This window comes from Rosa rugosa, chromosome 2 (assembly GCF_958449725.1).
Source record: "Rosa rugosa chromosome 2, drRosRugo1.1, whole genome shotgun sequence".
NCBI lineage: Eukaryota > Viridiplantae > Streptophyta > Magnoliopsida > Rosales > Rosaceae > Rosa > Rosa rugosa.
The window spans coordinates 9,737,317-9,761,373 of NC_084821.1; the positions used below are offsets into that span (position 1 = coordinate 9,737,317).

The window sequence follows — 24,057 nt, forward strand, 5'->3', positions numbered from 1 at the left end:
TATTTCTTTTCGTTGCTTTTGTAGGGAGGTTTGGTTTGGTCCCCCTCCTATGTTCCTTTTTTTCTTCTTACTCTTTTATTAAATTCAAGTAAGGGGCATGCCTCTTATTTGCTTCAGCTAAAAAAAAAAAAAAACATCATTTTTCATGAAATTGTCTTTGTTTCTTAATCTCAACATTGGCTAAGCATGATATTTGTAATGTGTTTTAATTGACTGAATACTTAAATCTCTATTTTTAGGATTTTTCCAAAGTCAAAAAGTAAGAAAATTCATAAAACTATTGATTCAATATTTCAGTGTTCCACAGGTTCATGTATTTTTACGAAGCTTATGGCACATGTGAATTTCAAATGACACATGCAATTCAGAAAGTGACCCCGTGGCATGGCCACACGTGCAAAATCATTTTCAAGTTGACGATGGCTAGATACTTAAGAATTTGGGCAAGGGTAATTTGTTATTTTACTATCAAAGTACTCACATCGAACAAAAATAATACTATTCATTAGATTGAAAATGAAATTCAAGATTTTGGGTTAACAGATACTCTAGATATATTAAAGTGTGTAAAGCCTCGGAAAATAACCTCATCGATCTCTAAGTATATTTGAAAGTGTTTTTAGGCTTCAGGATCCATGGTCAAATATCTTTGTGCACTAACCTTTATCGACATCAAGGAAATGGTTTTTAGTACAAACTAGAAATTGTCAACACACCATTTAAATGCATGGTGTGTGAGTTATAGATTAAGGCCGAAATTATGTGCATATATTGTAGCGGGTGGTGGATCTTAGAGGATTGGCAAAATAGTAAAATAACACAAATAGTACTGTTCACTATTAAAGGTTGAATGACATAATCGTAATAAAACAACAAATATGGGTAAAATAGTAAATCAATATAGACGTTATTGTTGATAAGAAGTAGAGTTTTAGTATAGGTAATTCTAGACCACACCGAATTGTAGGCAATTACCTCCTACATAAGAAGTGAGAGTGAATCGATTGAGAGATTTGTCATATGTGATTAATCATATATAATTATACATACATGATGGTGTTTAGAGAGTGTGTATCATTCTAAGGCATTAAGAGGATGTATGGTCGCTTATGTTTTCGGTTGAAGTTAAAATCGTACAAATGAGTACATAATTTACATATGGAAGTATTAGATATGAACAAAATCACTATACACACTGAAGTTAAACCCTAAACTCTATTCATCATCTGAATCTTGAGATAGCAAACTGTACACACACCATGGACTTGAATAACTACCATTATATCATTCACCATCTCTAACATAGATTTAGGCCAGCTGTAAGCTTTTCCATTCCAGCTTTACCTGTCCCTTGACCTCTCAACATTTGCTGCTGTACAACTAAAACAGAAGCAGTGCCACCAAAATCATCAGAGGAAACAAAGTCCCCAATTATACCCAATTCTTCATTCTCACTCCAATTTGATAACCCTTCCAGAAGAACAGGATTGATCCCTTGTTTCCTCCCCGTAATCCAAACATCACAAGTATTATCCTCCCCATAATTCAAAGCTCGAATTGCTCCTACTGTTTCTGCCCCATTCTTCACTACCACCTCTCTATAAGAAACCCTATCATTCCTCTCATTCTTAACCCAAAACCATGTGACAACCCCATCATCCATTTTCTTCTCCATCTCATTATCCCCTTCGAAATTGTATGAAAGAAACCGAATCACGGTTAACGACACGTTAGGATTCCCAACCATCCTATCAGCAAAACACAAAGCCTCCCTCGCGTCAGCGCCACCCAAAAACAACACCACAAAGTGTAGCTCGGAGTTTCGGAATGCCATTAGTGGATGTCTGAGGTGACCCTTATCAACTAGAACAGCAACCGAGCAAGGCGAATGTGCTATAACATTTGCGTTGACACTTCTAATCCCACTTGTCACCATTTCTGTCAATGCACCTCCAAGAGTGTCCAGACATTCCTTGTGAAAAGGTAAGATCATAAGTGTGGCTCTTTTCAAAAGTGCTAGCTCGCAAATGTCTTGGTACATTGTTTTGTTTGGTGCTATGGCTGTGAAGTTAAAGAGCTTGACATAGTCACCTTTGCTTTCTTGATACAATTTCAAGGCATTGTGGATGTTTTGAGACACTGCATACTTCAACTCAGCCTCGTCTTCTTGCTTTTGATGGTCTATAAACACAGGAGAAGCACGGCCAACAAGCTCGATGAGGCGAATAGCAAAGATCGAGAACGGGGTGCTTGTTGTTGGATTGGAGACTTCAAGAAGATTGATGAGAGGAGCTGTGCTATCTTCATCGTATATGACGAGAACTATTCGAAGTTCTGCGTCTGTGGTTGGGGTGTTCTGGATTGTTCTTCTTTTGTGAACCATATATGGCCTTGTTGGATCATAGAGGATGCTGATCAAGGGTGTGGCTAATGCAGTCACTATTGTTATTAGTAGCACAACCATCGTGAATCCTGGTATCTGTACCATCTGTATGCATAAGCAAAAGAGATGGCATCTGATTAGTTTCGATGAGGAAAAGTTATAGAACTAGGGGTCACATTTTCTGAAGCAAACAGAAAGGATAACCCATTCTTACTTTCAAATCCATATTCAGGGTGAGTGTGTTTGGTGGGGTGCGACAATACCTTCCTATTTGGAAGGACATGTGTTTGAGCCACATCAAAGGGTGGAGTTAGGTGAAAAAATAATAATAATAATAATAATAATAATAATAAAATCCTAATATTTACGAGACAAACGGTAACTTATAACTTTATAAGTACCATTACGCAGATCACTTCATAGTTATATACTACATGTATATTCTATATCATTGAGAGTATCTCTGGCTGACGAACAAACTTGGAAAGAGATGTTATCATCAATATGATCAGTAAGTGTTGGAACTAGTTAAAGGGTATTCATTAGGTAAGTTAGTGTATTAAAACTCTGATTTTTGGCAATGGTTGAGTATACTAATATATTAATTGACCAACTCTATACAACGGTAGATAATCTCATACATGCAGAAAGCTAATCTACAATTGTGTAGAGTTGGCCGGTCTACCACTCCCAACCATCAAGAAAATATAAAGAGTGGGTAAATTATAACACCCCAACGTATTTACGGTCGCGTAAAGGTTCTTACCTTTTTGTCCATCCAATGGGTGAAAAGCATAAGCTCCACTTGACCTTTCAGGCTCATAACAAGGCTAAGCACAGCACTATCTCGGAATGGCACTTCAAAAAACATAGAAGTAGCAAAAGTAGCTATGAATTTAGACACATAACCAGTTACAACCATAGCAAACAATGGTGCCATCCCCTCCCAACCAATCATAATCATACCTTGAACATCAATGAAAAGACCTATAAGAGCAAATGAAAATGGCATCAAAATCTCCATTACTAACGTCTCACTCCTCTCCACCAGTGTCGAACCGAGCGGGGGCCCATCTGGAATCGCTAGGCCCAACCAAAACGGCCCATTAGCAATGGCCACACCGAACATGTCCGTGAAAAAGCCCATCACCAAAACCAGCAACAAAATCCCCACCACATAAGCTTGGTCAACGGATTGACCATCCGGGGTGTGATCAATAATTTTCTGCATTGCTTTTCTCACCACAAGCACAGTGAATGCCAGAATAAATACCAAAGAAATCGCGTACCACAACATGGCTATGGGCTTCCCCTCCCCTTGCTTAGCTGCCTCGAAGACAACCATAAAGGTGATACCGACCACGTCGCTAATCACCGATATGGACAGTGCAAGCCGTCCGATATCCGAGCTAAGGAGATTGAGCTCTTTTAGGATGGGGTAGAGGACAGGGAACAATGGCAGGGCCAAAGTCGCAGCAATCCCACCGATTGTTGAGAGTTTTGCTAGCTCTTTGTCCATTGACTTGCGAAAAATCAATCCAACAATTGTTACCATTATTATAGGGACCAGCACTCCAAGAATGGATATGGCAATCTGTTTCTTCTTTGTTTTTGCTACCACGGAGAAATCCATTTTCACTCCGGAGAGAAAAATGAAATACATGAACCCCATTAATCCGATATTTCGAAGTATAAATTGGGAATTTTCCGGGAACACAACGGCGGTAAACTTCTTGCTCCGGCCTAATATCGACGGTCCGATGAATATACCACCCTAGTGAAATGATACAAACTAAGTTCATCAAGATAGTCATAGAAACTTATAACATATTCAAGAGACGACTTACAATGATTTCCGAGACAATTCTAGGTTGTCTGAGAGGCTTGAGAAGAAAACGAACAATGCGAGTGGCGAAGATGACCAATAAAATCTCTAGCAACACGAGTGTGAAGGGACTTTTCAAGGGGCTCTCACCAATATATAAGGCCAAGGGATGTGACCCTGCAGCTGGTCTGCATTTGATTAAAGCTGCGGGGTAGACATTGTTGAAACCAAGCTTGCTGCCGCCGGGGACGGCCTGAGCTTTCACCGTGGCTTGAAATACACTAGAGTAGTTTTGGTCCCAAGAGCGGGGCTCCGGGGGACGGTACAGTGGGAATTCCCTAACCATGCAAAATAGTAGGACCTGCAACCCTAACCATGCAATGAGAAAGATAGAAAGAGAGAGTAGGGAGGCTATAAGGGGGTTGTGGATTTGCGTTAAAAGGGGATTTGGTCCATATGGAGTTCACTATCTGTTGTTTGGTTCACCGCTTTTCATAGTTTCTTTCAATTTTTTGTGAGGTTGCTGATACAATTGTCGATAACCGTTGTCCCTAAAACTTGATGTAAGATGACGGTAAGAACCAACACAATATTTTTTTCTTTAAATGAATACAATATTAATTTCAATACAGCGAAGAACTTACGTATAAAGTCTTTTTGCTTTGAGCAAAAAGAATAGAGTTAAGATCATTTTTGGATTTTGGATATGTAGGGTTGATAATTTGTATTGGGTAACAAGTCTAATTGGTTATATGTACTGGATAAACATTAGACGCAATGTATGTAATATCACTAAATACACACCATATATTTGAAATTGTTGTAAAGGGATTGATCGAGGGATAACAGCAATCTTCCTTTTGTTTTGTTTTTCATAACAAAATACGTGTTCACATGATCCAAAATTATTATTTTTTATTATATTCTGTACATGTGATCTCTACGAAAAATTAAGGATTAAATACTTGTTACTCCTCGTACTTTTCTCTGAAAAACAGTTTGGTCCCTCGCCTTTTAAATTAAACTGAATAATCTTTATTCTCTCAAATTCTCATATAACAAGTCCAAAATGATCCGAAATGACTATTATGCCCCTCATTTCCTATTTTTATTATTATTTTAATTTTTTTCTCTATTTTTTTAATTTTTCTCCCCTTTTTTTAATATTTTCCCGAATAAGTACAGAATTTTCAAAACCTAATCGATAAACTGTTGCAACGAGAATACACTACATGATCTTTCCCTCTTTTTCTATTCTTCTAACACAATTCTTGACATAGTCGAAAGAGTAGTTTACACAGGCTAATTAAGTTAACTAAAATCTCTACATTTGAAATCAGTCCATTTGAATGGAATAAAGCGCATATATAACAAGTTCATCCATTAATTCCCAGCGAACATTTTGTCATATTGAAGGGCTCGTAGTATCATAGTCATAAAGCCTCTGTCTCACATACTGGCAAACCCGCGTGCGAAGACGAATCCAAGGAATTAAATTAGGTTATGGCTGTATTTGTGAATTGTCAGGGTACAAAATTAAAGAAGGAAATTCAGTACCTGACATGTTTAATGTTCTATTTTATGTACATCTTCCAATATGCTCTTTATATTGGACCACCACTCTCGTTTCTACTCTTTTACCATTTAGAGTGTTGAGAATATATACATCCCACATGGAAAAAATGGAACCTTGTGTATGAGTTTATAAGAGTTTGGGTCACCCCATCCATTGTCAATTGGTTTTGGATGTGAACCTCAGATTACTTTATCATGGTATCAAAGCGGGTTACCCACGTGTGCATGCCTAACGGCCACACGTCACCCAAAGTTGTCCACGTGTATGGCTTGAAAATTCGACACACATGCGGGGGCGTGTTGAGAATATATACATCCCACATGGGAAAAATAGGACCTTGCCTATGGGTTTATAAGGATTTGGACCACTTCATCCATTGCCAATTGGATTACATTTTATGGTGACGATGAAAGTCAAGTCTATGTATGCGAGATCCTAACAAAATGTGGCTATTACAACCCTAGAGTTAGATGTTAAAGTTTGAATACTGATCCAATCCAATATAGTTTTGATTACATTTTTCATCTCTACTATGGCATTTTTGGTCTACACTTCAATTTAGGCAATTAAGGATATGTTTTCAAATGCGTACGAATGTTTTCAATTTAGGCAATTTGTATACTTCATTAGATGTATGCATATATATATGACTGTCTAATGGTATATCGGATTACAATTAAATTGGATATCGCTTTGAAAATGAAAACAAATGCACATTTTTAGGGCCACCCTATACACATGGAAGTTAAATAAACATATGCATAGTTTAGAGGCCGAGGCAAGGGAACTATAAAGAGGCAAACATAGGTGGGGGTTGCTGTTGAAGCACATTATACATATCTTCTTCTTCCAAGATGAAGATCTCAACATCATTGTCTATGCCATAGTTGGGGATCTCAAATAAGTTATCGGGTAAGTTGGTTCCTTTGTCCCCAAATAACAAGACACACTTTGTACCCTAAAGTTAGATCAAGTTTCTCTCCGTGACCCAAAAACAATCCATCCCAGCTGTACCCGTTGCTTGTAAATCTGTAATGGCCAACCAGATGACTCATATTGCGTATAGAACAGAGAGACGCATTACATTAATCTGTTAAATTTCCCATCTCTAAACTTCGATTGGCATCATCATCTTCGAGACTGAGATGGTTAATTCTACCTCATAATAATGACCAAAAATTAAATAGACGTTTTTAAATAATAATAAGTGGCTGTTAAGGGAGAGAGAATGATGAAGATGATAATGAGGAAGTTAATAGAATTTTAGAAAAGAAAGCGATGACTGACGAGACCGTGAGCTGAAGGGGGTTGGAAACTAGTCAACGTCCACAGTGACTGACCTCTCCAAACTTCATTATTGAAAAAGCGGCGAAGCCTGCAACAACATCAAAAAGTTTCAGTCATCGATCAAAGCATGAAACCCTAGCCTGCTAGCTATTCTCGAACACTAGCTAGCTCGTCATGATTCACAAGGTTAGCTTGATCTTATGTAGAAGATGACTAGCTAACTCGGGTTTTAGGAATCAGAGTAAGCTAGTTCGTAGTCCCCAAAAGCATAATCGGTCCAACATTGGAAAAGTACTCCAAAAGAGAAATTAGAGTTTCTTTTTTTCTTTTTGTTAATGATAAAATTAGTTAGGAGAACGCCCAGAAAGCAAAAAACAAACTGGGAAACAACAAGAGCAAAGTTCTAAAGAGAACAACCAACCCAAAAGGGTAACAAGGGACAAACCCCTAAAGAAAGAACAAATAAACCAGCAATAGCTAAAGCAGAACAGTAAAGTTACATAGGGACGAAAGAGAATTAAAGTTGTTGAATTAATTAAACCTCAGTGAAAATATTCAGCACACTACTATTAAATTTCAATTTTTGAATTACAAGGTTTACTCCACAGATCGATCACTAGGGTTTCTAACGAAAAACATAAATCAATAAGATGATATTCCAAATATTTCGAAGGAAAACTAACTAACAGTTAAATCTGCTATATATCAGCTAAAAATCAATCATTCCATGGAACTGAGAATCATCCAGCACGAAAAAGAATAGCTTAATCCCAGAATCCCAAACATTTTTCCCGGAAAAAAGATGATCCAAAGAATCTCAGAATCAAAAGCTACTACACTTTCCTTCATTAAAAGTTACAGAGAAATGAGAGAATAAATTTACTCAATAACGCACAGCTTAATTTATAGCTAGCTAGTCATGAAGATGACCGAAGAACATGAACACGTGTTGAAGTAAAAGATCAGACTGCAAATCAACTAAATAAGCAAACAAGTAGTATAGTATTTACTTGAACTGCAGACAGCGAAGCTAGATCGGGTTTCCAGGAGTTGAGAGAATACTGCACCAGCTGCGATGAGAATGAGATAGTAAGAAGAAGCGATGAAACCCAGGATGGATAGCGCCAATGAATAACAAATTACAATTAAGACCCTTTGTTCTTCATGGCGCTATCCCTCCTGAGCTTTACAGATTCTACCCTACTCTGATATAAACAAAATCAAAGGCTAGCTCCTTCAAGATCAAAATTAAACCTAAGCAAGCAGCTGACAGATCGGTAGCTGTATAGTAGTGTATGAATTTGAAATGGTGGGTGAGCTAGAAAAGTAAGGAAAGAGGGTGTATTTATAGGAGGAGGGAAGAGGGACATATATTAATTATTTCACTGGTTCTCTAGCTGCAGGGAACGGCTTGGACTTGGTAAAACCATGGAGTTTGTGTGGAGGGACGGTTTAATTATTCTTTAGTATATTGTAAATATGTGATTTTTCTTTTGTCATTAATTTGTTTGCTTTGAACATAAACTGCTTTATGTGCTGCTCACTTTATACGCGGCCGACTACGAATTACTCGGGGAATTTATACGGCGGCAGTCGATCGATGAAAGTGGGATATATGGACGTACATTGGACTGAGATTTTTTGGTATAATATTGTAAATCCAAAATGGCCTTTGATTTCTCCACTATTGCAACTTTGCCCAATCTATGCCTTCAACCTTTTTTTTTCTTTTTTTGACGGAGGTAGCAATTTGGCAAGTCTTAGCTAGTACCATCACCTCAAATGAATCACTATATTTTTTGTTGGGATAGCAAAAATGCTTATCGAGATCTACTAATGGTCACTCAAAAATTATTGATTTCTCTCGTTTTATATCTTTCGTTTTATAAGAAGGAGAAACATAGAGATCTTTATAGGTTTTTTTTTTTTTTTTTGAGAAAAAGATAAATACTTCATTCAATCAACCAGAAAGCATACACGGGATCCCAAGAAACTGCGGTTACAGAAACCATCAGGCCAATGAGCCCAAACTCTAACCACAAAACACCCATTTCCAATGCTACATATCCCGAAAGTCCCAATAATACCCAGTAGTCAATAGCAAAGAAGACGTCGTCCTCTTTAACACCGCGTCCAAAAAGTACCAGACCACGTGTAAAGGATCGCTCGTCGGCAAATTGACAACAAAAGTAAACTAGAATTGAACCAAATCGTCCTCGGGAAAGACACCATATCAATGGCACAACTACGAATCCAAGACAACCAAACCCTCGCTCAATTGAGGAGGGACTTATTAGACCTAACCAAAACCCAAAAACTAAAAACCTAATAAATAAACTTAAAGGACTACTACAAACCTTTTTCATATCCGTCAGAGTTGACTCCGGCTTTCCGGGCACCGCCACAAAAGGTCTGAAGCTTGCAAGGTTGATTCCGGCGACCTCCTCTACCGAAATCCTTCCCTAAAAGCAGGCCAAACCTCGCAGCTCCATCATTATCGTTCCAACCCACCACCACATGCCGGACAACATATGGTACCCAGATCTACTACGTTGTCCTCTGCCAGCGTTGAGCCCCTTGGCACCTGCAGCAAAGCCCCGATTAACCATCGCAACCATCTGAGAGAGAGGAAAAGTGTTCCACAACAGCCTCAGAATCCAACAACCACCTATCGCAAACCAATCACCAACCCGTCCGGCCGCACCCCTCAAGCGCCGATGAGGCTGAAAGCCACCGTCAGTGAGAGGGCACTGCTGGACAGGCCAGACCGCTACTTTTGTTTTTCTCCAAAACCCTCGTTCTCCCCTATTTTTGCGGAGCTAGAAGAAGAGTTAGCTAGTAAGAGTAAGATCTTTATAGGTATTACAGTGCTCAATTGGGCGGAAATTTTTTCATTCTAATTATTTTGAAGTCCGAAAAATTTCAAAAGGTAAAGTGATATGGATGAGATAGAAATTAGCATAAGAAATTTGTATTTGTGAAAGTGTGATGAAAATTGTGTTTTTCTTATTAGTGTTTTCTCGCTAAAGTGTTTTGTCGGAATAACAATATAAATAAAAATATAAAATATAAAATTCACAATAAAATTGGGATGGAGTTAATAACCTGAAAATCAATGTATCTTCACGATGTTAATTTTTTTTTTTTTTTGAATCAAAGAAATAACTTTATAGAATAAACTCAATAGAGATGACTACAATCATATCGTAACACATCCATAATCCATTCTGGAGCGTTATCAGAATCAAACGATCAAAAGAATGCTCATTGATGTTAAATTGATTTGTAAGAATGATAGCTTAAGTATTAACTTAGTTCGGAACCAAAAAAAAAAGTATTAATTTAGTTATTGATCGAAAAAGGTATTGGTTTAATGTGTGAGTGGGTCAACCATTGTATCAAAGGGTCAAACGAATGCTCTTCACTATCCCAACATCACTTGTGAGAAGATTTTCCAACCGGCCCGCTGTATATCCGTCAAACGCGATCATCATGACTTAACTATCTCAACAGAGTCGGCAACTCAAACCACTAATAACTTTCATTCCATTTTAATCAAATCTGTTTGATTAGGCTAGTGAAATAACACAACAGACTGATGGATTGACTTCCTTGTTCTGTGACATACAGAAGTACATTTATGCCTGAAATATTAAAAACTCATTAAGCTTGTAATCACCTCACTTTCCTGAGTTTGACTGATGGACGAGTAATTATTGTGTTGCTCAGTTATTATGTGATAGAAAACGTAATGGAAAGTAATGATTATATCTGTTTTATTTCTCTTTTCCTATGCTTACCATTTTATGACAGACAAGCAATATATATAACACACACACACACACACAATAACTAGCTACTGGCCGGAATGGAAATTAATGACTATATGACTATATCTGGTCGAGCATGCTCCACTGAAAAGACCGAAATAACATCAACTCTTATGTATGTGCTTTGTAGTCAATATCTATCAAATGGTACTCATTCTCAGCACTGTGAAATTGTATTAATCTTCAGAGAGCAGGGGTGCAGATTGGTGCAGAGGAACTCAGAAATGAGAAGACACCACAATCTATTTCCCTTCGTGGGGTGCTTTGGTATTTGGAGATCGAGTACTTGTACGCGTGCGCAAAAAGGGCATCACAAAATGAGTTCGAGCATCCCAACGTGTTCAACATCTATGTGTACTATTATTAAAGGAAGAACCTTTGTTTCCTAACATTGATTGAATCTTCACGTATTGGAAGATCATATTTTTCCAATGTGGGATAACTTTTTTTTTTTTTTTCCTATCGAGTACAAATTTATATTCTGAATAAGATGTACCTTCACATAGGGGTCATCATTTGGCCCGCGGGCCTAAAAGCCCATGCCCGCCCGGCCCAGTGGGCAAAAGCCCGGCCCGGCCCGCAGCAAAGCCCATCTCGGCCCTGCCCATTGGGCACGAGGCAGGGCTAGGGCGGAGGGTTCAAAGCCCAGGCCCGGCCCGCGGCCCGGCCCGTTATATGCCCATTAAAGCCCGCCCGGCCCGGCCTTACAAGCCCACCCGAAAGCCCATTCAATTCTTGTATTAATATCTTTTTATGTAGTTATATTGAACTAATTATTGCATTAGGTCATATGTTTTTTTAATTTTGTATTTTATTTTGGTCAATCATTAACATATCATAATTTTTTCATAGCTTTTTGTATTTTTTTTAACAAAATATTATGACATATAAATATAATGGGCTCGGCCCGGCCCGGCCAGGCCCTAAAAAGCCCGTAAGGCCCTGGGCCTTGATTTTTAAGAGAAGCCCGGCCCTGCCCGGCCCGAAAAATAAAAAAAATATGTTTTGGCCCTGCCCGGCCCGGCCCGAGCCCATTAATTTTGGGCAGGGCCGGCCCTGCCCTGCCCATTGACGACCCCTACCTTCACATAACTGCATCGGGGCACTGGCACCACCCGGCCATGCCCTCTCTTCGGCTCTCTTTTAGAGACTAGCTAGATTGTAGAGACTAGGTTAGACCTCCATTCCCACCTTCTCTGATTAGCTTTTACTTTTTCTTTATCAGTATATAATGCAGCAGTACAGTGGTTTGCAGAAGACTGATCGATCAGGCCCCCCATACTCCCTTGCCTCAGAAAACCCAGGCAGCTAGCTAGCTGGGCATACTGCATACATACATGAATAGCATGTAGGTTTTGTTTTCCAAATATTTAGTTACTTTTCAAAACTTTCTGTGGATTAATTACTGGAGCCCTGACCTAACTACATTTACTGAATTCAATTGGCATTCAATTATACCTGAAACAATGATCTGTGTGACTGTGTCTCTCACCATTATTGTTTTTAAATTTATTCCTTTTCAGAGGTCAGGATCGACCTACCTAGCTATACCTTTGTGTACTGGTCCTGGTCTTGGTTTTGGTTCGATCTTCTTCTTCCTCCTCGCTGCTTTTTTCTGACCACTTACAGACTTACTGACCTTCTCTTAATTATAAAACCAAATCTATGCATGATACTACTTTAATTGATCCTTTTATCTGTTGGTTTATTTATCCAACTAACTTTCCATTCATTAGGTGGGGGACTGTAAAGTGTTGAGATTTACATGCTATCATAGACCGTAAAATATCATAAAATTATAGTGAATAAAAGACTCTAATAAATTGTTAGGATTAGTAGTAGACTGGTAGTAACCATGTGTCTATCGACAGTAGTATAGGTACGTAGATTGTAATAGTACAAAATCGATAATGGTATGTCTTTATCGATCGATAGTATTAACGATACTCTTGCGCAATTTACAAAAATTGATAATCTACAGAAGAGAGGATTCAGTGCACCGACGTACAATTGCACCGACATAAATAGATGGTTAGATTATATTAAATACACTCTTAGGTTATTAATAAAAAAATTCATTATAAATATCAAAAATTTAAATTATCTTATAACTATTTAGTCATTTACACCGTCGGTGCATAGAATAATTTCCACCTACTCATATCTCTAATTTGCTAGTCTGGAGCAACACAATCCCAGCTCATTTCCCAATGAAAGTCATGAGACTGAAATTTATAATATAAACAAATATAATGCTATTATATATTGAATCTTAGTGTCTTCCTTGAAGTAGACTTCAAACTTCACTTTTTGACAAATGGCAGTCAAAATTTTCTAAATTAAATTAGATTATTTATGCTCATTACAAATGGAGGCATAAAAAGTTGGAAGATTTTAGGATCCCAGCGTTGAGAGATTAGAGGGTGGACTTTTAGAACGCTGCAGACACGGAGCTACCGTTTACGGAGCTACCACGTACACGGCAGCAGCACCTGTTAAATTCTAGAACGTTATTAGATTAGATTAATATAATTAATCTATCTAGAGGCAAATCACACCAACTCTAATCACCAATGAAATGCAATTAAAAAGGTTTTTGACCTTAAGTCGGCAGATCCTGAGTTTGTGTGCCTGTGTCAGTGTCAGTGTCACCATCAAATTAAAGCTATAGCTAACCCTGATTACTAAGCTATATTAATTTTTTCCAAATATGATTACTGAGCCATAGCTAATTCTGATTACTGACCGTGCGACAACCTCCACCACTAGTGCCACCTACCGCCACCTTAACTCCATCACCGCCCAACTAAATGCACTAGAATAGTCTGACCGACAATTTCAGAGAAGGACTTTCTCTAGCTTTGCAAAACCAGTTACAAGTGAAAGGACACTGAAAGCTGATTATAGATTATGTGATTTATGTCAACAAAAATTGCTCTGTTTCTTGGCGCCTCAAAGCTCTTATTAATGACATCAATTGGTTAGCTGGTCAATTTGATGATATCAAGTTTTCTCATGTTCCTGGCGAAGTCGATTTTATTGTGGATGCTTTGGCTAATACTGGACACTCATTTCTTCTTCATCATCATATTTGGGAGAATGGTCTACCTCATTCAGCTATACAAGCTCTTAATTTTGACTTCTTTGATTCCAGTTGTTGTAGATGTTTTACTTAATTTATAATTTATCTTTCTTATAAAAAAAAATCATAATTTTCAACTGGCGGTGTCAAAATAAGTGACGCAGCAAAATGAATCTAAGCTAGAATCCACATCAAGCTGTCTAGAATCGACTATATAAAGTTTCTGGGATCCACCAGAGAATTGTGAGAATTCTCAAAGTTTATTGATATAATACGAAACAAAAGTTTAGCATATATAAAAGGTATTTAAATACCACTTAAAAACTGTACAAGCTAGCCTTCTATTAGCGTTTTATGATCCAACTGTCACCTTTGATCGGAAAATGAATCAAAAGAAACCCTAACCCTCAGACACTAGAGAGAAAGAGAGTGAGAGAGAGGGAAGGGACAATTAGTTTTTTCCCCTTTTCAAAATTTCCAAAAATTAACTAAAATATTAAAACATAATTTTTTTTAAGGCTCTAATTAAATAAGGGATCCGGCTCCTCTAAAGTGAGCAAGTCTTCATAAAATCTTTGACCTCCATTTAATCTAATGGCTCAAACATATCCACATTAAAAATACCAAGTGTTTGGATTATTTATTTATCTATATAGAGTCATTTTTTTGTCTATCAACAAGAAAAAAAGAAAGTGTTGCCTATCTTCGTGAAACTAGGATCAAGCAAATTTTCATATCAAAATTCTTAATTTAAACTTGATGCTAATTTCTTAGGTTGATTTCAAGCTTTGAATAGCAAAACCTTTAATTTGTTTCTTCACTATCAAATACTATAATAATTCCAAAGAGGTTTCGTAGTTCAGCCATTCATTCATAGGCCGGCTTTGTACTTTGCATCATATACTGATTACTGGAGATGATGGGTTTCCAATTGGCCATGTGTATGCGTTGATCCCCGAATTTTTTCTAGGTTTTGGTTTATAAATTCGTTAGAGTAAACCCAATGAGGAGCGCAACATACACACTCAGACAAGTGTCAACTTCTCATGACTTTCTACTATTTAATTACACAATAACAATTAAAGTTACTTTGAATTTATTTTTTTCCATTGGAAAACAGAGAGACCCTCCTCCTTCTACTTTCCATTCCCGCCACAAGCCAATTAAGGCTTCAATTTTCTCGCGCCAAAAGGCTTAATTACCTCAAAGTAAACTTTTGAGATCTCTGATTTAGAAAGAAAAGAGAACAAGCTTCTTAGATGCAATTTCGATTCCAGCTATCTTAGTTACTTTCGTGGGTTACCTTTTACATTGAGGTAAGATTCTTAATTAATTTATGCGATTTTTGTGTTGGTAGTTGGTACTGATATATATTCATGATGGTCTCTATTGTGAGGTAATTCTTACTCTTATATGCCTGATTTCCTTTTTTATTTGATGTGGTTGTAGGAAATCAGTAACTGGATTGTAGGGAATCATCTATATATATGATATGTTTTGTAGGGAATCAGTAGTTTGATTGTTTTCTTATTCATATATAAATCAAGTAATCAAAAATAGCTTGATCAAAGGGTCTGCATTATATTCTTTGCCGGAAAAAAAAAAGGTCTGCATTATATATAGTATATGTGCACTCTAGTCTATTAAACATGTTGTTTGTTTCCTTATTCATATATAAATCAATAATCAACAATAGCTTGATTAAATGGTCTGCATTATATATAAGATCTGTGCACTCTACTCTATTAAACACAGTATTCTTTTGACGCACTCATTGCAGGTAAATTGTATTACATTGAGCTATGTCTTCGATAATTCTAATTGTATGTGCAATTTAGGGAACCATGAGCCTAAACATTGATTTAAACTTAAATGCTGAAGACTCTGATGTAATTTTGGATAAAGATTCCATAGATGGCGAAGAGAATGAAATGGCAGAACCTTGCATTGGTATGGTATTTGTTTCACTTGAAGATGCAAGATCATATTATTTGAAGTATGCCAAATCTATAGGATTTGGTGTTTCTGTTAAGTTAAGAATGGAGAGGCTAGTTTGTTTGATTATATGGGTTTTATAATGCTCGTAATAGGCTATTAAGTGGTACCCATTTTTTGTTATAAGCATATTCACAATCGCATGGGTTTTGATTATATGAAAATTCAGTCGTTCTATCTAGATATGAATAGTGAAGGGAAAGTAGAAAATGGAGGGAGAAAGATGGTTAAAGGTAGAGATGGAAAAAAATAAATTTAAAGTAGCTTTAATTGTTATTATGTAATTAAACAGTAGAAAGCCATGAGAAGTTGACACTTGTCTGAGTGTGGCTCACACACACTCAAGTGAGTGTGTATGTAGCACTCCCCAAACCCAATTGTTCATTAACTGCAATAATCTTATCTATGTGGAGTATGAAGGCCGATTGAAGCACTCATGTACCACATGAATCTCTGCAACTTTGCTTTTCTGAGAAATCCATGGAAGCCCAGGTTCTTAGAAGCAGAGAATAAAGATGAAGACTAAACAAAGAAAAAAAAGATTCATAGTACTAAGGTCAATATGGAACAAAAAGTTTTTAAATTTATTAGTTGACGTGGATATTTCTGAGCCATTAGATTAAATAGAGGTCGGAGATTTTAAGAACTTCATGACTAGTTCAATTTTTTACGACAATTGAACTACTCCTCAATTATTTCCGCCATCTATTTCACGTTAATAGAAAAATGTATACTCCAAAATTATTGAATATCTTAAAAAAAAAAACGAAACTATAGAAAATTACCGAAGTTAATTAAAACGAGAACACTAAAATCCAAAACGGCTCCATTATAAATTCGGCTCGACCGGATTGGCATGCCTATTTACATGCCCCTTAAAACAAGATCCGGCATCGTATCAGGTCCTACTAGGAAGTAGGAACAAGGTGAAGTGCACTAGGCCACATACGGTGAAATAGAACTAGACAGAATGTATCTTGGTTTTGAAAATAGGTAAGTGGAGAAGGAGGGGGGGCCCAACCCCGACAATCTCTCGGTATATATTTGCTCTCCCACTGTGAAATACACAAAGTAACCCTACCGCTGGATCCGGATCAGGCGCCGGGCCGGGGCCCCCCACTCCTCAGTTTTGATGGTTGGGGTCCTTGGTTGCAATTGGAATTATGCTAATTAAGCTCCCCCATGCAGCTCAAGAGTCAAGAAACTCTCTTAAAGTCAACTCCATTCACTCTCTCATATTATTATTTTCATTCCCCACACATAATATAATAGCATATTTCAGTAATTCGATCGTTGATTGTACCGTTCGAATTAGAACTGATCAAAACGAAACCCCCTTAGCTTGATGGCGTTTCTTGACTACTTCTTACCATGATGAGAAAGTCATCATTTCATCAAATCAAATCAAATCAAATGGGTGATCAGTCTTGTAATTCATCATATCAATATCTTAATTAGACACTTTGATTTTTAATAATATCAAATGAGATTCACGCGGAGAATATTCATTCAAACTTAACTTAATGATTTAATTAATCTACGGACAATGATAAAAGGTCTTACCTAAGATTTGTGACCTCAATTTTAGGTGTCATATCATGTAAGTAATTCAATTTTTATTTTCAATTGCACATAATATGTCTTGTCACATCATAATCTTACAACATCAACTTTACCCTTTTATATCTTATTTTAGATTATAGGCGGTGCATCAATGACATTAATGAACTTAATTAGGTGGCGGAAAAAAATATTACGTGTTAATAGCAGTCATTGATTATGTATTAATTTAAGGATCTAATAAATCTATTTAACTCTTTCTTACCATGTTTTTCCATCATTTATTAAGAGAGTTTAATTTTACTTTAATTACCAGATTTTCATGTCCATTTTTGTGGATCCAATTTAGTTTTTGACTTTTCTAATTAACTTTAGTTAGCTTCCATTAATTTTATTAAATTTATGTGCAAATAACTTTTTACACCAAACACTATATGTGTGTGTGTGTGTGTATTTTTCACATTATATTTTCATAAGTTGCGGGAACCCAATAAATTTCAAATTCATATACATGTGTTTATGCAATAGATTTGATTTATACCTCCAAATGTATGTGAAAATAATATTGATCGGATTCTATTGATCGAATTACACGTGTATTGTTTTTTGTTTTTGGAATAGGGTTGATTTTATTAATAATCAAACCATGAATAACAGGCCAGAGTCTAACAGAACTTACATAAGAAAATCCGGTACAGACTGGATAACCTATCTAAGCCACAACTAAACTCATTAAAGTCTAAAAGGACGCTCGCTGAAACAACAAACCTAAACTAAGCAAAAATAACCTCGCTCTCTAAGGTAGTCTAATCTGTCAATCACGCAATTGTGGTACAAATATCAACTAGAAACGTCTTAGAAAAGCTTATAGAAATTACCCTTACTTCAAAAGGCTTGAGTCCAGAATGTCTAAAAGCTGAGAGAACTTAAGAGAGCACTAATCCCTCCTCCTTAGGGTTGGAACCGGCTCTATCTTCAACCTCCTCAGTAGCCAACAACCTCGAAAACAGGTTGCTCCTCGACCCCACAAACTGGCCCAGTCATCAGTAACAGCCCATTGAAAGCAGCCCCAGGCCTATTCGACCCAGAAGCCCAAAGTAGCTCGGTCAGAGTCAACCCTAGTTCAAAACTAGGGTTTCCCGCTTGTTTTTTCGGAGCTTCCCCACAACTTGTCGCCGCACTCATCACCACCGCTGCCAGATAAGTCTCAGCCAATCCTAGCCCCGGCTCAACCATCGCCGACGCTACAACGATCTGTCTCTGCCCTCCTACTGCCGTCATAGATCGCTGGAAACCCGTAACACCACAGCCAGACTCGAGTGTGTTCTAGCCCGACTCCACCACCGGCGCCTCCATTCGCCCAGACATGTCCCCAAACGCGGTCAATCAACGCAGCCCCACACGTAGAGCCCCAGCGTCGCGAAAGTTACAAGCGCCGACACCAACATTGCCACTCTGACACAATCTGCTAGACCACGTCGAAAAACACCACCCTCAGCCGAGAATTCCCTCAACCAGCGCCTTTGAGAACCTTGATCGAGATCCCAGCGCTGTTGCATAAGAGACCACGGTCTCTCCACACCCAGGCCCCCGCCATCTCGCCTCTGCATGGTCTGGAGAGCACGAGACTTATCGCCGCCATCACGAAATCAGAATTTTGCCTTACTGGGTCACTCAGCAAGTTTCAGAGGCCCTATCTCCATCATTTCTAACTTTTCATGCACTAATTCCGTCTATAACTTACACATGTATTGCTTTGCTGTTGCACTTTTCTTTTTGTTTGCATATTGAGTAATTTTTGAGAACTAGGATTCAAAAGCAATTAGATTTTTAAAGGATAAGATGGTCTATTTCTCAAGAATTACATGGCATAATGTAGCAAATAGGTGATGTATGTAGGTGACATAACATGACATTACACTTAGAATTGAGGCCACAAATCTTAGTTCTCATTTGAGGCCAACAATCATTTTCCTTAAAATACAGTATTAGGCAAGGGTTATATGTTTATGAGTTTAGTCATGGTTAATTAGATTGCGTAAAAGTGTACTGTCTTATGTAACATTCAAGGAAAAATGACTTTTGTGTGAAATATTCTCTTACTATTGCTCTACTATCCTTGTGTCTATTTTGTGTTTTGTTTTAATTTTTTTGTTTTAATTTTTTTTAACAGCGAAATAGAGATTTTTTTAAATCCCAAATCTAGAACAGCAATTACAAATAATCTCCATATGCTTGTACCCTAAATTAGTGGTCAAGCATGTAAGGGAAAAAGGGTACAATCCACTTGTAAATTGTTGCTCAATTATTCAAGGAAAAGTTCTGCCATGGCTTAAGGTATCGATCAGTACCTTAAAATTCGTAATTGCATCTGAGCCATCCGTTTTACACGGGAAAATTCAACGATTGTAAAAAGACCAAAGCAATAGACTGGCTACCTGCTATGTAGTTAATATTACCATTAATCACTAACAATCATATTTAGGAGATGGAGGCGTTTTCAATCGTATTTCGCAGGTGTTTTTGGGTTCTTTTGAATTTTGTGTCTGGTTTCTTGAATATGGGAGTGGGTGATGAGTGTTCGGGAAATTTGAATGGGTTTTGTGAGAGATTTCGAGGGGTTTTTGAGAATGTGGATGATGCATTTGTTAGTAGAGCAAATCAATTGAGTTGGGTTTAAAGGTCTGAGGCTGTGTAGGTAATATTACCTTTAGGAGATGGAGCAAGCACGACATCTGGTGCGTTTTCAATCGTATTTCGCAGGTGGTTCTAGATTCTTCTGAATTTTGTGTCTGGTTTCTTGAATATGGGAGTGGGTGATGAGTGTTTGGGAAATTTGAATGGGTTTTGAGAGATTTCGAGGGGTTTTCGAGAATGTGGATGATGCATTTGTTAGTAGAATAAATCGATTGAGTTGGGTTTAAAGGTCTGATGCTGTGTAGGTAAAATTTGTGAGTTGGAGAAACTTGGCTCTGGAGAATTTGTGAATCCTACTCTATACAAGCAGTTGGTTGGAAGTTTTTGTTATTTGACTAGCAGTGAACATATTCCTCGCAGCTACTTGCTGCTGTTATACTTGGAATTCTACAATTTAAAGGCATCAGAAATCAATTGAGTTGGTTTTATGTTAGGTATGAATTGGAATGTGGTGAGAATGAGGTTGGGAGTGAGACAACTTTTTTAGATGAATTTGTTACTGTTTTTCTTTTTCACTCTGCAGATTTCGGGAACATGGTGCTGTCATATTCTCTAAATAGGTAGCACTGCTTGCAATCTCACCGATAAACACTCTTTTCACTCTCCTCTTCATATCTCTGCAGTCTCACTATCCTCTCTTTCTTCCACACTCCTATCATCTCCCTCTTTCAAGCTCTGAAAGATAAATGGTGATTTTCGTGAAATGATTCATCCGAAGAGAAGGAGAGTATGCAGTAAAATCATACGTAAAAGAGCATACCCACAAACTTCGCATATACAATTGAGTCCCCATTCTTGCAGTCACATCGAGAAGTGAAGGAATCAGAACTGGCCTGTGCTAAAGCCATGCGTCGAATTACATTGATCTTCTTTTGTTATCTGATTTACATTTATACTTATACTGTGCCTTCTTGCTCAAATTCAAAAAAATTCCAAAAAGTTATATTTGTATTCAATATGTGGCTTTGCGGCCAAAAGTACCAATACATATCAGCAAATGATTTACATGCCAATAATGGCTTTACATAATGAATAAATGCAATCTCTTGATCTAAGGTCTTCATGTGGACTCAGGATTCAATCTTGGTTGCTTGGCGGCCGAGACGTTGGAGGCAGATGGTAGAGACCGAGGGGTTGAAAGAGCCCCAAGAGTACCTCACGCACAGAGTAGCCCATCGAAAAAATATGAGGAAGAAATGGAAGTTAAAACTTTCTAACAATTCAAAAAGCATCCGTAAGGAATTCAAGCACCGGCCATATACCAAGTCTTTCAACAACAGGTCGTATTGGATGTATACTCCTTGGAATACCAGATCGTCGTTTTAAGAACTGTCCAGTACTAATCGAAGCAACAACATATATGTTGCAACTTCTGGTACTTGAACTTGATCTCTTTCTCTTGTGAAGCAAAACTACCTACACCGTGCGACTCATGCTTTATAGTAGCGAAAGATTCATTGGAACATTTATTCCAGCATTTGTTACGCTAGAAAGTAGAGTCTGCTTGAGATTAAGCTATGAAGTCTATCTCAGGCATGAGATTTCGCTATAAAACCTAGTGTTTAGAGGCTAAAGGCTATTTCATATGGGGGAGATTTTAGAAGAAGGAGAAAGATCAACAAAGATAAGAAAGCTATTGTTGCTGTTGCTGTTGGTTATGATTTTCTTCTGCTTCCCAAATGGGTCTATTTTTATAGGGCCAAATGCATGTGGTCTCGTGCATGACCGGTTGGTTGAGAGGTCGAGTTTAATGGCAGCAATTAAGGAGGTGGTTAATGTCATTATCTCAGAAATATTGCCGGTCAATACGCGAGTTTAATGGCAGCAATTAAGGAGGTGTTTAATGCTTATAAATAGGCAGGTAGATATGTTAATGTGGAATTCACAGTGATAGCTAGATAGCAGGGAGCACATGTTGTTGTCATTGTGTGTTTGTACGTGAATGATCTTATAATTTACCGGCAGCAACTCAAACGAGGTAGCTAAATTCAGGGAGCCCTTGATTTCTTAATTTGAGATGACTAACATGGGCTTGATGTCTTACTTGTTATTGAGGTATTACTTCCTTGTTATTGAGGTATTGCAAACCGAGAAAGGAATCTTTATGTCACAGTTGAAATATGCAAGAGATGTTCTCAGAGGTTCAAGATGGAGTTTTGCAACCCAACTCTCACTCCTCTTCAAGAAAGAACAAAGTTGGAGAAACTTGGCTCTGGAGAATTTTGAATCTTACTCTATACAAGCAGTTGGTTGGAAGTTTTTGTTATTTGACTAGCGGTGAATATATTCCCCGCAGCTACTTGCTGCTGTTATATGTAGACTTCTACAATTTAAAGGCATCGAATGATTGACCGGGCTCTGCATTGTATCATGATGCTTGTCACACACGACTCAACGGGAAGAGCTGTAGCATATAGTATTCACCAGTTTTGGTTGGGATCGGGCTGGACGGATCCTTTTGGTTTTGGCCTCTGTCTTCCCCTTGGGCCATTGTGGGCTCTTTGTTAAGCTAGGTTTCTCTTTGTTACTTTTTTTCTTATCCTTTTTTACTTTGAGTTTAGGGTTATGGACTTGGTGTTTTTTGTCTTGCCTTTTGGGCTTCTGGCCTTTAACTCGGACTGTGAGCACCTTCTCTCCATGATCTTAGCATTTATATTCTCGACGGCTTGATACAAACTTCAACTGAAATGCACAATCAAATCCGACTATTTCGCATCAAAGAACATAAATTTACAACTGAACCATGGCAAAAACCCCAGATTGGAACTATTCATGCGATTCATCCAAATGAAATTGCATTCGATTTCAAGAAAACCTTCTTAGTACTATGACTTTGGGAATGATCAATGAATTATCGTATATTTATCCATATGAATGAAAAGAGTTTTGAATTAGCAATTGGTTGGTGCATTCCTAACTATCTGCATGATGCAATACATGGTCATGTAACTAGAGCTGGTACCGACAACATGTTTATCCATTGACATTTATGTAGACATCGTACCTCCAATATGTTTATGCTTTGTGAATTGTGTATTGTATTTAGCTGTTACTTTTCACCTTTGATTGTCATAATGAAGTGCAAGTTAATTAATCAAGTAGGGGCACTTAATTTTGTGCAAGTTAAATAAAGAAAAACGCAGATGACTGGGTGATAATATTTCCAAGTACTTTTGATAAAGGCGAACTTAATACCAAAGCTGCATCACAGTTTAATTAATAACCGGCATAGATTTATTTCTAAAGTTGCCAACTTGATCCATTCATTTCCCAACATAATACCATGACTTTTATTTGTAAAAGACATTAAGTGCATGATAACAATATAATGTTGTTGTATATAGCTAGCTTTGTTAGATATGGTATTTTTTATTATTATTATTATTTTTTTTTTTAAAAAGAGGATCAAATGATTTCACTCCTACCTCCATGGTGACTCGAACCCATGACCTCGATCTTATGGTATTTCATAATGAATATGGCTTATTAGATAAAATATTTACTTAACGATGTGAGTTGAAATGAAGATACAACAACTTGTTACTCATATTAGTGAATATTGAACAAAGAATGTCTGAACTATTATTTTGTGATTGAGGACATTAATAACCAGCATTAATTTGTGATTGAAACTGGACTGAGTACGAATACATCAAATGAATACTTTGTGAATAGCCATGCATCATAACATTAATATCCGATTTCCAGAAAACCTTCTTACTACTATGGCTTTGGGAATGATCAATGAATTATCGTATATTTTTCCACATGGATGAAAAGAGTTTTGAATTAGCAATTGGTTGGTGCATACCTAAAAATCCG

At 37.4% G+C, this 24,057-nt stretch overlaps 1 protein-coding gene and 1 long non-coding RNA gene across 3 annotated transcripts; both read right to left on the reverse strand.

The window, feature by feature from the left end:
* Positions 1-1,087: 1,087 nt before the first annotated feature.
* LOC133728842 (cation/H(+) antiporter 24) lies at positions 1,088-4,573 on the reverse strand. 2 transcript variants are annotated; one of them, XM_062156268.1, is made up of 4 exons: positions 4,231-4,573; positions 3,350-4,157; positions 3,150-3,241; positions 1,088-2,488 (listed from the first exon to the last, which is right to left on the reverse strand). In XM_062156268.1, exons 1-4 carry the CDS (start codon positions 4,552-4,554, stop codon positions 1,298-1,300), a joined length of 2,415 nt encoding a protein of 804 aa, XP_062012252.1. In that variant the 5' UTR covers positions 4,555-4,573; the 3' UTR covers positions 1,088-1,297. The 2 variants fall into 2 exon arrangements, with proteins under 2 accessions (XP_062012252.1, XP_062012251.1); XM_062156267.1 differs by having other exon boundaries at positions 3,150-4,157.
* A 2,542-nt stretch (positions 4,574-7,115) lies between these two features.
* LOC133733316 (uncharacterized) lies at positions 7,116-8,482 on the reverse strand. The gene is made up of 2 exons (XR_009857619.1): positions 8,082-8,482; positions 7,116-7,159 (listed from the first exon to the last, which is right to left on the reverse strand). It is a non-coding gene; the product is annotated as an uncharacterized LOC133733316 (long non-coding RNA).
* Between the last annotated feature and the right edge of the window lie 15,575 nt (positions 8,483-24,057).